An 18,421-nucleotide genomic window follows, 5' to 3' on the forward strand; every position below is an offset into this window, starting at 1 on the left:
AAATGTCTATGACTGCAGAGCGAAGGAATGTTAATGAATAGTGCCATTGAATTTTCAGGTTTTAGCTTTTCTGATCTTAGAGAATATAACTGTAAGCAAAAATATTATGCAAGCTGAATAAAATTTAAATAAATAGGGACCAGATGTAACTATAGGGGCCTATAAAATGTAATACAAATACTATCCGCTTCCTTAAAATAAATCTGTATTTTAGTATGAAAAATTATATTCATATTGATATTGTGGATTAATCTTTTTTATGAAAGTTGGCAAGTGAACATCATCTCTTGCAAGGGCTTGTTCTTAAATGGGAAACAGACCTTTTGTTTTAACCTTGAGTGGAACAGTTTCTGGGTCTCGTGCAATGTAAAGCATTTTTACATTAACACGGTAATACATTTTTACATTCTACAGCCTGTTTTACTGCAGTAGTGTTTGGCTTAGGATTTTGGGTGCCTGTTAATGGTTTGTGAACACTAGGAATGGCAAAATACTGGAGTGCTAGAAGGAGGGATTATGCAGCACGATGCATTAGATAAACTCCTTTAAGAAGTCAAGTGATTTGCTTGGGCTTGACCTTCAGCTTTTGTTGCTGAATCATTATCTTTTAGATTCCATTTAGATCTGCAAATGGAAGATCATAGATCATAACATAACTATTGTCATTTCCTCTGCCTACAAGTAACCCAAGTAACCAGCAGCTGGATTTGTTTTAACTACTGAGAGATTCTTGCATGGGGCTAATTCTCCAGCAAAACTCACTGTGCAACCAGTTGATTTCTACTTTATCTGTGAACCAGCCTGTAAAAATGAAATGGCAATTTTACTGCTCCGGACAAAGTATTACAGAAGTTGAAAAGGAAATAACTGATGTTATTGTACTTGCCCTGGGAAAGAGATAAATCTGTAATCCTGAAGTCAGCAAAACCCCTTGCAGTGTTATTATCTTTTATAATGATAATTTAGTATAACATTTGTAGCTATGTAGGAAATCAGTTGGAAATGTGTAATGTTAGCTTAGGAAAACACAACTTATCAACTAAATCAGAAAACGTCTTTTCCCGAGTGTTGTTTTATATGCAGTTCGCTTTTTGTCCTCCTCAGGAAAGTGCTCTAATCCATGCAGAAAGCTTCATTCCTTACACCAAATACATAATTATGGTCAGTGGTAAGATTCATTCTCCTAACTACAGACCAAACTGAGATACAGGCACATAAAATTCATGTAATTTCAACAGTTTGCCGTGCCTGCTTTCTAGCACTGCCCAACCGTGAGGGTTCTGAAAAACGGCCTTAAGATGAAGGAGGGTAAGTTTAGATTAGAGAAAGAAATTGTTCCCTGTGAGGGTGCTGAGGCCCTGGCACAGGTTGCCCAGAGAAGCTGTGGCTGCCCCATCCCTGGAGGTGTCCAAGGCCAGGTTGGACAGAGCTTGGAACAACTTGGTCTAGTGGAAGGTGTCGCTGCCCAGGGCAGGGGGTGGAACTGAATGAGCTTTAAGGTCCCTTCCAACCCAAACCAGTCTGGGATTCTATGATAATGTTCCCTTGGTCCAGGACAATGCTCTGGTGGTTGAGGTAGCCTTGTAGCCAGAGAGCAGAGCTGTGGATCTGATTTCTACTCTCTGAACTGTTTTGTGGATATTTTTTGTCTAATGATTGCCATTAAAATGGACATCCTGTAAAACATGGTCTCGTATTTTAAAACAACTCATTTCTTACTGAATACTGACCCGGAGTCATTCTGTACTGATTATGGCACTTCTTAATGTCTAGTGGTTCACCTACCTTCTGTGAAATGCCTTTGATCCTGCCAAAATAATGACTGGATTATGGACTGAAATAGCACAACAAAGATAAACAAAGCAAAGTTGAGCTCAGTTAAAGCAATAGCTTGTTGTGAATGAGCTTCAGTAGTGCAGGACTGTTCAGTGCTGTGCAAGAAGCCTCTTTACCAAAATCTAGACCTTTTTCCATGTCAAATCTAGCCAACACTGGGTTAGTGGGGCTTTCTCTGTCCAATTCTTCTGACATCCACTTTTATTATATGATAGACCTTCATCAAAATATCCTTGGTACTTAATGTTTGGGTTTCCTTCATGTCTTGTGTCCATTTACTCCCTCACCCTCTATTCCCAGCATTCCCAATAACAGCCCGGGGGCTGATTTTCAGTGACTTTTCAGTTGTAAGCTGCTGGTTGTCCTGCTGAAAAACAGCTGCACAGGAGAAAATCAACGCTAGAGAGACTGGCTCAGAAGCTATAAACTTGCAGAAAATGTGTGAGCAGTCCAAGCCAAAAAGCCAGCCAGCTTGTGAGACTTTCTCACCATGGTTTATGCTCCTGCAGGCTTTTAAGGATCACTCAGTCAGTGATTTTCCTGAATAGGATGCTGACTTTACCACCTTTCTCCCAGAGGCTCAATCAGGGCAGTGCTATGTGGTCATTGCCTGGGATCTCTGCCGTACCAGTTCTTGACATTTAAGATACAAAGATTAAGCTGTCAATCTTACTGATTTTAATTCTCAGTGTTAACATGTCTTTTTGTGCTCTTTGCTGATGGGTGAGTGTGATATTCTTCCCTGACAGGTCTCTGAAGTCGGTATAAATCAAGCAGAAAAAATATCCACAGCTTGGGGGAGGAGTTGAGATCTGATTCCCCGAGAGTTCAGGGCTCTTCCTCTCCTTGGATCAAAGGCAATGCAGTGTAGACCATGCTGTGCACACTGTACAAGCTGTGGATTGATTCCCAGACTGGGTGCTAATTTCTCTAAGGTTGTCTTGCCCTCACTGTTCCATAGTTAGTCACTCTGCACCAACTTTGTTCTTCAAGGTGTCAACCAGGAGGTTCCATGAACCCTCCTGCTTCCCTGCCTTTGCTTCCATGGCCAAAACCTTGTTTCTCAGCACCGTCACTGCTGGTCTTTCCCTTTGCTCAAGACAACTGTGCATACACAGTGATATTCTGTTGGTGAGGGGTGTAGTTGTCCCACAGCTCAAATCCGAGCCCTAAAAAATACCCTCTAATATACTGTGTGGCAGGTTTGGTGGGCATTTCTCCTTCTTAACAGATTTGGTGAGCACTGTATCCAAACCAGGCATGTTTTTGCCATGTTTGGAAACTATTCTGTCTTGCAGGTATTTTTTTTTCAGCCATGCAGTGCTGTGTCAGTGCATTCAGCTTTTATTTCCTTGGACTGCAGGCCCTTCAGTATAAACATTTTTCAGCCCAGGATGGCAACTTCAGCAGTAGCAGACAAATTCCCTTCAACTTTGTCTTTTCATGGTTGGACAGTCTCAGTTTGCACCTGTGAGTGTGGACTTTGTTTAGCATAAAGAAAAGCTGTTTACATGCCCAGGCTCATGTTGCACATCCTTCCATCCCATGCAAGAACTGCTCAGCTCTGCATTAATTCCCCATTTGTATAATGGTCCCAGACTGTTCTTAGTCAAAATATACAAAGATTAAAGCTCCAGTTTGTTGAATGGATTTGTAAACTTTATGAACTATGTGCTTTCAGCAGCTGGATATCTCTTTTTAAACAACTCTGTTCTTGATACGAGAGTGTTTTTGTTTCCCCCCTTCTGCACAAACAGTTTTCATGACTCTGCCAAGCTATAATCTATATGAAACTGGTGGTGAAAGGAGATGGGGAGGGATAGGAGTGGAAATCTGTCCAGAGTCACTATGAATTCACAATCTCTAGCTGAACATTGACACCACTTTCCCTTCCTCCCTCTGGATTGATTGATTTTGAACTATTTAGGCCTTGACTTCTAGAGATATCGAGCACTCACTGAATTTAAAGCCAGTGAACGGGAGCTGCAGATGTCCAGGAACCAAAACCTATCCTTTAAGTAAATGTTGTGTATTGTTTTAGTCATGATAGATTCTATATTTTTTGTCAGGCACTGAAAGGGATGTTACAGCTTCAATCAATGCCTGTCAATAAAGTCATTACCAATTAGGGCTTGGTTAGATGGCTGGAGTATGACATTGCATCTCATTACTGCATAAACTTCTTTAAAATATTGATGTGATTAAAAACGTTCACTTCTGCGTTAAATGCAATTTGAGCTGATCCCAGAGGTATCAGAGGAAAGAGGTCTGTTTGCCATAGTTTATCAGCTAAGGAAAAGTAAGACCGATATTTATGCTTATGGACTGTTTAAAAATCTATACAGGGCATCATGGATACATTGCTTTGCTCTGTTTTTAATCGATTTGATAAGCCCTGTTCAACTGCACTACTTTAAAATAAACCTGCTTAAGAAAAACAGTGTTTTGGCAGGTCAGCAAGATGTTTCCTTCTCCTGGGTAGGCACAGACAGAACAGGAATGTACCTTTGCGTGCCATATGTATTTTTAGTTCTAGGTCTGGCTTCTAACACATGCAGGAACTGCAGGGTGACACTGAATTGTTGCCTTTTCAAGTAGATGATGCAGATTATTCAAACTGATAACATTTGGTGGTTCCTGAATCTGAGCCTTCGGTATGTGCAGTTTTACATTTAATAATGCAGTGCTGGGAAAAGCTGGTAACTCCAGGTTGTTGACCGGTTTTAAAGCGACCACAGATGGAAAACAAACCTAAAGAAATGTGATTGAAAGCTCCTTGCTCAGAGGTTAGGAAATATGAGATTAAATACAGTCTGAAAGTGTTTAATTTGATCATCTTGTGTACATACCCAGTCTGCTGTTAGGTGGTCATATTGCCAATTTTCTGATGAATCTCATGGTTACCCACTGCTCTGGTGTGTCCCATTTGAATGATGCTGCCTTAATAAGCTGGCCAATATTTTGTTACCTCACTGGCCGCTTCTAAATGTCTCTGTGGAAACATAGAATGGTTTGGGCTGGAAATTACCTTAAAGCTCATCTTGTTCCAACCCCCTGCCATGGGCAGGGACACCTTCCGCTAGACCAGGTTGTCCCCTCCAGCCTGTCCTTGGACACTTCCAGGGATGGGGCAGCCACAGCTTTTCTGGGCAACCTGTGCCAGGGCCTCTCCACCCTCACAGGTAAGAATTTTTTCACAATATTTAATCTAAGTCTGCCCTCTGTCAGTGGGAAGCCATTTCCACTTGTCCTATCACTTCATGCCCTGGTCCAAAGTCCTTCTGCAGCTCTCTTGGAGCCCCTTTAGGCACTGGAAGGTGCTCTAAGGTCTCCCTGGAGCCTTCTCTTCTCCAGGCTGAACACTCCCAGCTCTCCCAGCCTGTCTCCAGAGCAGAGAGGCTCCAGCCCTCGAAGCCTCTCCATGGTCTCCTCTGGACTCACTCCAGCAGCTCCAGGTCCTTCTGCTGTTGTTCCCCAGGGCTGGAGGCAGCTCTGCAGGTGTGATCTTACCTGAATGGGGCAGAGGGGCAGAATCCCCCCCTCCCCTGTTGCCCACGCTGTGGGATCAGCCCAGGGCATGGGGGCGGTTCTGGATGCCAGCGAACAGGGATGGGGCATGTTGAGTGTCTCATCCACCAACACTCCACATCCTTCTCCTCAGGGCTGCTCTCAATTATCATGACTTGATAAAGTGTTTCAAAAACCAAAAGTTAAATGTGCAGTGGAAATTCTAAACCACAGACTCAGCTTTTCCTCAAAGTTACCCGTGATCAGCCTCAGGTGAAAAAATATACATCACTGTCATCTCCTGGCTTTCACCCAGGCAGAAGTCTCTTGTGTTGTCTTACAGTTACACCATCATTTTTAAAACAAAGGTAACCCTCAAAAAAAAGAAAAACAACCCCCAAACCAACCAAACAAAAACTCAAAACAACCCAAACCCCACAACTGAGAAGATCTAAGACACGTAGTAGAGGATTTTGGCAACACTGCTGAGAGATGGATGTGCACGTGTTGCTCCACTCCATTACTGTTTGTTACTTCAATTATTGCAAGAAAACCCTACAGTTGCCAGCAATGTGTGTGTATATGTATATATACTTTTTTTTTAGTCAAACCTCTCTTCTGATTTTTCTTAATTACCTTGGTACACAGCTCATGGTATTCTGCCTTCATTTATGTAGATTGAAATCTCTGTTCCCCCATCTGGGAGGCTTGTATCAGCTGTAATCCATTTGTGATTACAGTCCTCCAGGCTTTTTTCAGGGGCTAGTGTACATGAATAAAAGCGGGAACCTGTGACAGTGCTACTGTGCTCCAGCAGCAGCAGAAGAGTCCACATCATTAAAGAAGGTAGTGGGAATGAAAGGGAATCATGCACTCGATATTGTCTTGATCTGAGCATTAGCTGAAGGGCATTTGAGTTTTCTTTCTGTTCAATGTGCACCATGTGTGCTGAGAAAGGCAACACAGGGAGGGGGGTTAAATTGGTGATGAGAGATGTACTGTCTAACAGTGTTTTCCCAACATGGAGGGACTTTGTTCTGCCCCAGCAGTGATTTCCTCCTCCTGCTCCAGGAAGGCAATGCACAGCAGGGCTTACATACTCCAACCTTTTGTTGGAAGTGCTGTAAAAGCTCCTCTTTGACTTCTTGTACATCAAATTTGTGGGGGGACTTCACAGCCATAGCATTTTTAGAGGGTATATTTGTCTGAGAACAAGTTATCCAATAACTACATGTCTAATTAAAAACCACTGGGTGTTTATCCAGAGCCAGAGCTGGTAGCAAAACTGGTTCAGCTCTGAGGCTGAGTGTTACTGAGAAGAAGAGCAGGTTTTGCACAGTGAAGGGTCCCATCCTGCTTGCTGAATCTGAAGAACTGTAGCAGGATGTTCACCTATTATTTTTCAGAAGGAAAAAAAAAAAAAAAGAAACAAGCCAGAACAATGCAAAGGGAAAGCACCAGCAAGAGAACAGTATGTTCTTTGTAATGCTTTTTCTTTGGGGACATCTATTGCTGGCAATAAGATTAAATCACTGAAACCTTCCCTGAAGCTACATCTGCCACTGCCTACATTTTCCAGCCTCAGTAATAAACTAACATTTGCCATTGTTCCTTTCTTCTGGATTTCATTTCTTACAGATTTAACCAGCACTATTTACCACAAGGCATTCAGCTCTTGCTTAAAGCTGAGATCTATGCCAAGTCCCTGAAAATATTCATAGCTCCAAAGAATCTGGTTTTAAATAATATCATTAAAAGTAGACGATATTAATACAACAGTTCACACTGAGTTCACATGCTGCTGATGCCAACATGTAAAAATGATGGAAGAAGCTCTAGACGAGACTACCCTGAAGTGGTGAACAAAAGCCTTTGTACCTTTTTACTGGCTCCCTGTGTTTGGATTACAGGAGTAATTTTCTTATCCCAAAATATTTTTTTTTTTTTTTTTTTAAATCTTTGTTATAGTCTTGCTTTTCCTGTCATGGAGTGCTGTACTTTCACAGAGGTGGGGAGTGTGGGGTGGGTTGTGACTAAGAGGTTATGGAGTGTTTGGGAAGGAGGATTCACACCACCCTCTTTCCACAGGATGCCATAGTGATCCATGAAGTCTATGAAGAGGGGGCAGCAGCCCGAGATGGCAGACTTTGGGCTGGTGATCAGATTCTGGAGGTAAATGACTTTCTCTGTGTATGTTCTTCGTTGGGTATACTTGTATTCCATGCAACAGGGATTTCTGGTAGGGGAAGGACAGGTCATTGAGAAGGATCCATACTTGAGGCTTCCTTTCCATCACTAAGAACATGCTGAAAAATTCATATTTCCTTATATATTCATATAAACTGAAGGTACAAATTGAGAATACATTAAATTTAATTGAGCAAGGTAGTTCTTGAATTACATAGTTCAGCTGTCATGTCCAATAGCTTAGTATTATTCATCTCTTTAATCTTTCATTCAGAGGCTGCCACTCAAGTATCTCTGCACTGCCTGTAACCCAAATATTGGTGGGGAGGAGAGGGGGGATGTACCATTCCTGTGAGCATCCTTGCCAGCATCCCTGTGAGCATCCCTCCTATATCCCTGCAGAAGCCACCAGCTCCCCCAGGCCATGCTTCATCCAGCTGGGAAACACACAAGTGAATAAATGTGGTGTTTTTCCCTCAGCCAAGCATAGAAAAGGTGGAGGGAAAGGGTTAAGAGAGAAGTGTTGGTCTGCAAATGAAACTTGCGTCAGGCAGGGGTTCAGTGCAGCTGCTCAAAGCTCTGCTGTCAGCTCAGGACAAATTCCCAGCATGGCCATTAAGGCTTCGGTGTGTAGGGTTAGAAAAATAGCGAGGGGTACTTGGGGACTTGTCTTTACAGCTCTTGCACTGAAAATATTTTTGTTAGCGTTAAGGCTGAATGTTGTTTTCGTTTTATAAATAATGATGTATTAACAGAGCAGGATAATTAGGGGGTAAAAATGGGGCAGCTTAATTAATTCTTCTCTGGCCAAACAGGAAAGTGCTAATGTTTGTGGGCCATAATATTGTTATTGCTTCAGCTTTTAAAAGCTGTATTAATGAATCAAAAAGATGACTCTGAATTGGTTTCAGATTAGTGAGATAAAGCACATGTAGATGCCTGTGTCAAGAAAAGAGTATCAATGCAGTATATAGATAAATAAGTATGTGCAGAGTTAGTGCAAACAATGTAATTACTATAGACTAGGCTTAAATTATCTTAATGTAAAATTAAGTACAATTGTAACTTTGCATATCTAGAAATACTGAGAAATATTTTCATTACCTTAAAACTTATGGAAGTGGATTAATATTGTATGGTTCTCCTGTTACAGTTCATGCTACTTCCTAAAGAGAAAATGTTTAAGTATTGATATATTTTGGTACTAAGAAATAAAAGATTATTTTGTTGACAGAATATTGGCAAACACCTTAAAAGGCACCTGTGGATTAGGCTTGGCAAAATCAGGAGATTAAGTTTTAAGTTGCAATAGTTTTTTTTAATACTTGAGCACATATTGAAGTAGAACTTCTTGTTCTGTCTGACATTACTAAAATGCTGAAACCTTCTCAGGTCATGGTAAGGGAAGTGTAACTGGGTGCTCCAAGAGCGGTCTGGTGTGCCATCTATTGGATAAAAAGGAAAATCACCATTTAATACGTCCTGCCTGGGCTTCTCCAGGACCATTTATTACTGGTGGTTTTGATTCCTTCTGTTTTCATCTCAACACTGTTGTGCAGCTGGGGGAGAAGGAATCTGAGTGGTAGGAGACACAGGGAGCTCAAAGGAGTACATCCTACTTTGTCTAGGTGTAGAAAGAAGCATTGTTTGAGATTCCAAAGGTTTGAGGTTAAAAAGAAGGGAAGAACACCAACAAAACTTCCAAGCCAGAATGTTTTGATTGTTGTGATGTACTCCAGGCAGTTGCACAGAGCACCAAACTCACTCTGTAGGAGATCCAGGATCTCAGCCCTCTGGAAACGGGAGCACTAAATTAGAGCGCCAAGGGGTGTCAATTTGACAAATTTGTGCTGTCACACAAGGGTAGGGTGTGATGAAAAGATCATTTATACATGTCATTTGGAAAGCAAACACTGATTATTTCAGGTGAACGGGATTGATCTGCGGAATGCCAGCCATGAGGAAGCGATCACTGCGCTCCGACAGACACCCCAGAAGGTGCAGCTGGTTGTTTATAGAAATGAAGCACATTACAAAGATGAAGAAAACTTAGAGATTTTCTATGTAGATATACAAAAGAAAACGGGCCGAGGGCTGGGGCTCAGCATAGCTGGGAAACGGTAAGAGCAGCTCTGATCCAGCAGCGCTTCAAATGAAAAATATTTTGCTTTTTGAATGCATTTTTGAATGACTGTAGCCATTCCAAATGGAATATGAAATAAAGGGAAAACTCCATAAGGAACGGAATTTTGTATCTAAATATCTTCAAGGATGCAATGAGACTGTGGTTCTGCCTCTCTGTCAGAACAACAGACCTGAGCAGGGAAGGCTGCAGCAACCCAGGAGAGCTCCCAGCGGGTGTCCTGCTTGGAGGGAGTGTGGCCACGTGGAGAGCTGGGAGCTCACTCTTCTGGTGGCATCAGCGTAGCCACATTTCAGGGTTGGAGGCCCTAACCATGGCTTCTCTAGTTTCAAAATGGGGGGAGAAACCTTCCTATTTCTAAATACCAGGATGTGCCTTTGCAGATGGGTTTGTGAGTTAGATTTAGCTCCTACTCGGGTTCAAAGGGACCGATGTCAGTGGAAGATATGAGGCTGAGTTAGACCCAAATCCTGAGCAGTGTCAAGGTGACTGCGTAACACTGCAGAAAGCAGTTCTGTGAATACAAATAAGATCCTGAGACACAGAACTACAGAATCAACCGCAGGCTGGCAAAACCTCTGAGATCATCAACCTGTGCCCAGTCCCCATCTTGTCACCCAGACCAGAGCACTGAGTGCCATGTCCAGTCATTCCTTGGACACCTTCAGGGACGATGACTTCACTACCTCCCTGGGCAGCCCCTTCCAAGGCCTGACCATCCGTTCCAGGAAGAAATTCCTCCTGATGTCCAACCCAAACCTCCCCTGGCACAACTTGAGGCTATTTCCCCTTGTCCTGTCACTTGTTACCAGGGAGAAGAGGCCAACCCCCACCTGGCTTACCCTCCGTTCAAGTAGTTGCAGAGAGGGATATGGTGGGAGGTGGTAGCAGCTTAATAAAGTATGATTTTACTGATCTCTCTCTAAACCATTACTATTAGATCACTTGAACCAGAGCACTGATAGTTTTAATCTTTCTTTGCCGAAAGAGATTTATGGCATGATACTTGTTCAGTGTCGGTGTGTAAGAGTCATATGGTTGCTCTCCTGTATTGCCAAAAATAATTGACTTTTGCAATTACAGATCATCATGTCATTATCCCAACTGCCTGTGGTCAGTAAAGTTTCCACAGCAGTTTTTTACAAGAGTGGGGATGTTTAACCCAGGTGTTGTGAGCAGATTGCAGAATTAATTTAGCTTATTTAAATTACCCTGCAGATGGTAATCGCAGTCTCCATCCCTCCCACCTTTGCTTCTGTGCTATTGCTAAATGCTTCAGCGTGAGGATTTCCTCCTTAGGGATAGTCCAGTTTTTGAAGTCAGTTAAATGATACCCTGCTGTAATTCAGGGTTTGAAGTGTTGTGTCCTTCAGGGTGTAGGACACCAAATGCCAAACCTTGGCATTGCAGCTGGCACCAGCTCATACCATGGAATCACAGAATCATTTAGGTGGAAAAAGCCCTCTAAGGTCATTGAGTTCAACCTGTAACCTAGCACTGCCAGGTCCACCACTAAACTGTGTCTCATGAGATGGTTTAACTCCATCTTAGACCAGTCCTTAGTTTTTTATTCATATAAATGATGTTTTTCATGAATATGTATCCTTTAGTCAAAACTAACAGTTCAAGGGGAAAGACGGCATTAAATATGGCACAACATGCCATGGTTTTAAAACACATGGATTTTTTACATGGCTGAATGGGGTGTAAAACTAGTTCTTCCTCTGCTCACAGGTTTCTTTTAATGTCTCTTAAATGCAAGTAATCTAAATTGGTCTCCCAAAGAATATTGGATTGTGTAATTAGCCATATGCTTCTTGCATTGTTAGAAATGGAAGTGGAGTGTTTATCTCTGACATTGTTAAAGGAGGAGCTGCAGACCTAGATGGAAGATTAATTCAAGGAGATCAGATTTTGTCTGTAAATGGGGAGGATATGAGAAATGCTTCACAAGAGACTGTTGCCACTATACTTAAGGTGAGTACAGAATACATTTTAAGTATTGAATTGCAGTTACTGACACTATGCAAGGTAATTATCCTGAAGTGCTATTTACCATACACAGGATGACTCCAAGTGATTACTGAGACAGGAATTTCGTCTGAAATAACTGGGAGGTTCATTTAAAATCACTTCTCTGTGTATTTCTAGGAATTGGATGATATGAAGCAGGAAAACAAAGACTCATTTAGTCTTTAGGCATTTATTTGAAAATGCAACCGTGTATTTCATGTGTTAGGAAAATGTTTAGAAACCAGAGAGGCAATGCAACCCAGAACTGAAATAAATGTCTTTGGCTTGGCTGCAGCTATACAGTGACAGCTTAAATCCGTTCCTGCACAGCTTTCCATCTTCCAGGAGTGATTTTACAGTAAAGTTCTGGGAGAAGTTGCCTTTTTACATTAAAAAGCACGTGACTGCTTGGTCTGGGGGAGGGAGCAGGGGATGGGATGGCCATGAGTGCCTGATGTTAGATCCTTGTACATCTCCCAGCCCCAACAGCCTTGTGGGAGCAATGCTTTAGATCCATCTCTATTCCAAACTGCATCTGGAGATAAGGGCTTCCCCCCTGCCATTACCACCAGTGTTCCTACACGATTTCTTTCATTCTTGAAGGGAAAAGCTAATTATTTCCTTGCTTTTTCCATTCAGGGTTGGTACTTGGCCAAAAGTTTACCTATTTAAGAATTGGAAATCGGTGATATGAGGGTACATTGTTAAGTTGGATCCATATGGATTAAATTTACCCTTTTCTGCAGCATTTTTCCTCTGAAGGGGTTTTCAAACGTCTGTTAAAGAGTTTGGGGCTTTTTGTTTATTTTTACATAATAATGGGCCATCTGCAGTTTGCCAGTAGGAAGATCCATACTACATTCAACAACCAGGATAAACCTTCAGGACAAACCTAAATCCACTTTCTGTATTGTCTAAATACAAATGTTCATGTTTTGAGCATTCCTTGTGGTTTTCTTCATGGATTTGTGGTGCTGAATATAAACATATTCCTCTCCAGGAGAGCATGAAATATTATATGTCTACTTAAATTGTGTGGGGGTTTTTTTCCAAGTGTGCCCAAGGCCTGGTGCATCTTGAGCTTGGGAGATTGCGAGCTGGATCATGGCTGTCATCACGGAAAACATCCCAAAACAGTCAGGTTAGTGACAAATTCCTATGTATAAAGTGGAGCTGTGAAGGGCAGAGCACAGCCTCACATGGTGCATGTGAGGCTCAGTCCTTCCTCAGGCACTGCTAAGGACAGGGAACAAAATATTTTACCGATGTAATTCTCTGTACTGAACTGCTGCTGAAATGCTGATTAAGTTGAAGAGCTGGTTAATGGTTTAAGGAGTGTCTCCACAAGACGCACCAAAAATCTGTAATATCTTTCTCAGATGATGATGCCCAGAAATTTTTTTTAGACCTGCAAAAGCTTCTTGAATGTATTTTCTGCAGCTGTTTTGTCAATCAAAATGAGTTAATGAAACCGAACTGTATCTTTGCCTATCTTAGGGCAGAACCACATGAGAGCTGCTTTCCTCTCAAAGAAAACACAGAGCAATTTCCTGCTTCACTTGCTTTTTACCTGAAGCGAGGACAATTCATTTTTCAGTCAGAGCAGGGCTTTTCCCCTCTCCCTGTGCCCCGAGTCCTCTCAGACACCGATTAAAGCTGGAGTGTTGCAACGAGAGAAACAAGGCAGAAGGGCTTAAAAAACTTTTTAATGGATTTTCCTTCCAAAGACCGACTGTTTTGCCATTATATTTAAGTTGCGAATGTCTCTGAGAGAGGCGTGCTGTGGATCACAGCAGAGTGATTGCTGTGGAGGATTTTGGCTCCTCTCTGCCCTGAGGGGAGCAGCACACTGAGGAGATCCACAACTTCTAAAAGAAGGGCTTGTTTTTGGAAACAAGGAGGAGCCATAGGAGGCTTAGAGGGGATATAAGTTAAAGCAGGGAGTGCTTTTAAGGAGGTCAGTAAAAGGCTTGTCCATGAACAACCCAAAAAGGTGCCAAAATCATCATTGTATGGTCGTGATTTCTTCACTTCCTAAAGGCCAGCACTGATCCAAGCTGCTGTCTGGGGGTTGAGGTACCAAGATGGGCTAAAGCCATGCGGTAACAGCTGGGCTAAGCCCAGCTTTAAGAATTATGACTAAATAGCATTGGAGAAACATCTGCACTGCATGCAGCAGGCAAAGAGAAATGAAACAACAGAGGCAAATTACACTGATTGCATTAAGTAAAGACAGCAGTCGAGTATTACTTTTTTGGCCATTTTATCAGCATGAAGCCTAAGTAAGAGCAAAGTAATCAAAAAGTGAGAGCTAAAAATTATCCACCTATTAAAGCTCAGGTGAAAAGGAAGCAGAATACCATAATATCTTAACAAGGGTTTAGGTAAAAAAAATCAGATCAAATGACATCATCCCCCTTTTTTGTAGCATAAGAAGCTTTTCCAGGAACCTGGTAATTCCTGTATTTCTTTCAAAACAAGAAAACTTAATCTTCTTGATGCAGAGTCGTTTGAGAGCCTTCATCTCACTGCTCCAAAGTGACTTGGTGATTTTCAAAACTGCATAGATGTTTCTCAGCAAAACCCTTCCAAGAGTTATAAAAATCTTGGCAGATGATGCAGCAAATCAGCTTGAATGATTTGCACAACTGCGAGCACCATTTTGGAAGCTGCTGGCCAAGAGTATCCAGAACTTTTGTTCTCACTTGGCTTTTTTCTTGGTCCATTGCATACCTTTAACAGGAGAAATAGAAGCCTTGTGGTGCAGGACAGTGATTTCTTTCACGCGCGTTGCAAATGATGTTAACTGGGCCATGAACTGGCAACCCGAGGTGGAAATTGTGCTCTGCCTGGTGTTTGTCACTGACAGCTGCACCCTGGTCAGTGGGGAGAAGTGCTGCCAGAGCTTTTGATTCACCGACTAATGCATTTAGGGGGAGGAAACTGTGCTGTGGGTGGAGAAGGACAGACCAGATCTTTTGTATTGTACAAGGCAGCACGGCTGGAAAGGTCTGACCTTCAGTGAAACCTGTAGTTTAGATGCACTTCCTAAATTGATAATTATGTTTCCTCAAGGGGCAGAGTCTAAAGATAAAGCCAGATAAGGAGAGAGGGAAAAGGAGGGCTGGAAATAGATGGCCAAGAAAGGGTAACATGAGAAAGCAGCTCTCTTTGGATATTCTCCCTTTGTAACCTGGCATGTTCTTCTGGAAATGGGCATGTTCTTCTTCTTGGGCAAATGAAAGGAGCAGGGACAATTACAGTATATTCAGCTAAATAACAAAGCCTGTAGATTTCTGCCACACCCAACAGAGTGGGTGTTGGTCTTATCCCCACCTTGTGTGAGAGAGGAGCTGTTTGGTGTTCTCCTGGGTGCCTCATGCATGCGAGTGAATCACATGGAAGATGCCCATCATCTCCCCTTCTCCTCAGGTTCAGAGTCACACTGAGAATAAGTGAAAGGAGGGGAACAAGCACTCTAGAGCTGACCTGAGCAGCACAGGCATTAGGTGTGCATGTAAGGGACTGAAGCACCATAGAATCCTGTAGCTTGAAAAAGACCCTTAAGATCACTGAGTCCAGCCATTCCCCCAGCACAGCCAAGGCCACCACATGTCCCCAAGCACCACATCTGCACATCTTTTAAATCACCCCAGAAATGGTGACTCGACCACTATGGGGAGATTTTGGTAGGTTTCCCCTACCAAAGGGGTTTGCACTTGCGTGACCAATGTGGTATTTCCAGTCTGGTTGGCACAGAGCACAGCTGTGCCTGTATGTTGCAAGATCTGGTTTAAAGTTAACATTTGGGTTTGACTCAGAGGTTTTTATTTATTTTTAACTTCAGGCGAGCCAACAGAGTGTCCACAGCCACTTCCACCCCGCTCTTGCTCCAGTCCTCTCCACCTTACAGAATTTCGTCAGCACAAAAAGATCTTCAGCAGATGTGTCTCAGAGAAACTCAGGTATAATCTGGGCAGCTGTCAGAATAGCTGCGTGTTATTTGCTTTATATTTGGGCTGCTTTAAAAGCAAAACTGAATACTTGAACCTGGTTTTCCTGCTCAGCCTCCCAGAAGACATCCCACTGATGTTTTAAGACCCAAACACTTTCCAGCAGATGACATTATTTTGATGTCTACTAGAGGAGTAATAGCTCCTCTATTTTAAGTGCAGAACTCCTGTGCCCTGCTATTCCCCGACGCCCTTGTCAGAGGCTTAGCACAGGCACGGTTCTCACATTAGAAACAGTTTTCTCAGGGAATAAAGCTGCCACCACTTCATTTATACCTTTGTTGTTCTTGAGTGTATGAAGGGGTGTTTTGTAATGAGAAAGTCACAATGTCCAGTTTGCAGTTTGCAGATTTAACAAGTGTTAAATATACGACCGGCGGTAGCTTGTGGAGAGCCTGCTCCAGGAGTTGGGAATCTTTACTCGTGTCTGACCATGAGACATTTCTTCTGGCACTTTGCATGCAGTGGAGGAGGCTGGTGGCTTTTGGGCAGCCTTTCTTGTGCTGTTTGAAAAGGCCCTGCAGCACTGAGAGGGCATGTCCTCATGCCCTGATTTGGGGCTCCCAGGGCTGGACTTCCCACTGCCACAAACCTTGGCAATCCTGCCTTCTGCACCCACAGCAGCGGCACCTGCATAGCCATGAGGAATGCTGATATATGGGGTAGTAAAAAATCATTGAATTTTGGAAGAGACTAATTCTGCCTGCCTTCTGAAAGGCACTTGAAATAGTTTAATAAAGTTGATACAAGTAGAGGTTGGTGTAGCAGAGCCCAGGACCTGATCAGCTTGTCGAGCTGTTTAGTCCTGGTTTAAACGATACCCCTGAAGGTTTTTTCCTTTCCTTTCTTTCCCCTCCCCCCTTTCCCCTTCTCCCTCCTCTTTTCCATTTCCCTTCTCCCCTTTCCCGTCTCCCTCTTCTTTCCTCATTTCCTTTTCCCTTCCCTTCTCCCTTTTCCTTATTCTCTTCCCCTTTTCCTTTTCCCTTTTCCTTCCCCCTTTTCCCCCCTTTTTCTTTCCTCTTTTCCTCACCACTTTCCCCTTTCCCTTCTCCATTTTTCTTTCTCCTTTTGCCTTTTCCTTCCTCTTTTCCTTTTTCATTTTCCTTCCCCTTCTCCTTCCCCTTTTCTAATATTTTGAGTACTTTTGAAAGCCCTGTGACTGGATATACACCAGCCAGACTTCCTGCCTGTCTATTATTTACCAATACAGCACAGAACTGGAAGAGAAAATCAATGGAACCACACCAGTCTCAGAGCAGCCGTGTGCCCTTTGTGCAGGAACACTGTGATTTAGGAATAATAAGCCAATCTTTAATTGAGTGAAGGCACAATGGGGCCCTTCTGCAGGCTGGCAGAGTGCTGCTGAGCCACAGATTGTGGCTGGGCTACAATGGGTGTCACAGTGACATCCATCAGCCGGAGGGATTATACCCCTATTCATCCTTCCTCCTCCTCCTCCTCCTCCTCCTCCTCACGTGAGCAGCACTGCCTGGTTTGGCACAGGAAGGCTCCACTCCTGCTTGGTGATAACTCTGCCTGGGCAGCGAGGGACTGTTGTCACCTGACAGTGTTATCTCTTAATTATATTATCTCTTAATTACAGAAGCTAATTGTTTGTTTCTTTATTAGTAGGAGCCGATATGGGCCCAAGGACTGTGGAGATAACAAGGGTCAGTGAGTTATTTTCTATCAATTCACAAAGCTGACGCCTTTCACTGAAGTTGTTCATTTTTGTAGCATTTCTCACAAGTCAAATTGCATTATTTGTGTCTGCAGGCAGATGTTGGATGTGTACCTGTGTTTTGGGACCTGCATGTGTGAGGATATGTGTGTCTGTCAAACCTGTTTTCTCCCTGTTCCACAAATCAGATGACTCAGTTATTACCATACCCTGAACACTGACCCCTATGAGTTGCCCCAATTTAAAATGTTCTGTTTTGCTTTGTTTCAGGGTCCAAATGATGCACTTGGTATCAGCATAGCAGGAGGGAAGGGAAGTCCATTGGGAGATATTCCCATTTTCATCGCTATGATTCAAGCCAGCGGCGTGGCTGCACGGACCCAAAGGCTCAGAGTGAGTAGAGGGGTCCTCAATATTTCCTGTTTTATCTGCCATGTGTCCCACAGAGCCTCAAGCACAGCTGTATATGCTATCACTTTGATAATGTCTCATAGACTACTCTGTCATATATATATGTATATGCTTCTTATATAAAATCAAAACAAAAATAACCACAAAACCAAATCTGCCCTTCTCTTGCCATTTTAATTAAACTGTGTCTTGGGATAATGGCAATTGTTGCTTATATTGGAAAAGTGATGTTAAGAGAAAGAACTTAAATGCATTTGCAGAGTTCTTGCAATGTATATGTTCATCCAGACCCAGCAAGGGCAGCAACAGGCTCTCTGGAAACCCACAAGGATTTTGGGAACTCCAGACTGGGCATCATTTAGAGCTCAAACCAGGTAGAAATCAGAGCAGAAATTATTTTTTTGATCTTAAGGCCCTTAGAAAGAAACACCAAAATAAGGCACTTGTATCAGACCCACAGCATATGTGGGTTTCCAGGGATAACTGTGGTGAAGACTTCCAGTTTTTGAGTGAGTTTCAAGGAATCAAAAGTATTGAAAAGAACTTATTGTGCAGATCCATCTATTTTGGCCCATGAGATTCATTAGGACATGCTGCTACATTTGTACTGTGTCTCCAGAATTAAACAAT

General features: G+C 42.7%; 1 protein-coding gene across 6 annotated transcripts in view; it reads left to right on the forward strand.

Moving 5' to 3' along the window:
• The window catches only part of PATJ (PATJ crumbs cell polarity complex component), a 145,744-nt gene that overhangs the window by 117,111 nt on the left and 10,212 nt on the right, over positions 1 to 18,421 (forward strand). For 4 of the 6 annotated variants that reach the window (XM_032696498.1, XM_032696495.1, XM_032696494.1 and 1 more), the window contains exons 35-41: positions 7,432 to 7,515; positions 9,457 to 9,650; positions 11,503 to 11,650; positions 12,741 to 12,827; positions 15,534 to 15,651; positions 17,329 to 17,369; positions 17,651 to 17,773. In XM_032696498.1, coding sequence (XP_032552389.1) covers positions 7,432 to 7,515; positions 9,457 to 9,650; positions 11,503 to 11,650; positions 12,741 to 12,827; positions 15,534 to 15,651; positions 17,329 to 17,369; positions 17,651 to 17,773 — 795 coding nt within the window. The remainder of the gene's footprint in view (positions 1 to 7,431; positions 7,516 to 9,456; positions 9,651 to 11,502; positions 11,651 to 12,740; positions 12,828 to 15,533; positions 15,652 to 17,328; positions 17,370 to 17,650; positions 17,774 to 18,421) is intronic. The other 2 variants (XM_032696499.1, XM_032696497.1) reach the window with 1 other exon arrangement.

Source organism: Chiroxiphia lanceolata, chromosome 9 (genome assembly GCF_009829145.1).
Source record: "Chiroxiphia lanceolata isolate bChiLan1 chromosome 9, bChiLan1.pri, whole genome shotgun sequence".
NCBI classification, from domain to species: Eukaryota; Metazoa; Chordata; class Aves; order Passeriformes; family Pipridae; genus Chiroxiphia; species Chiroxiphia lanceolata.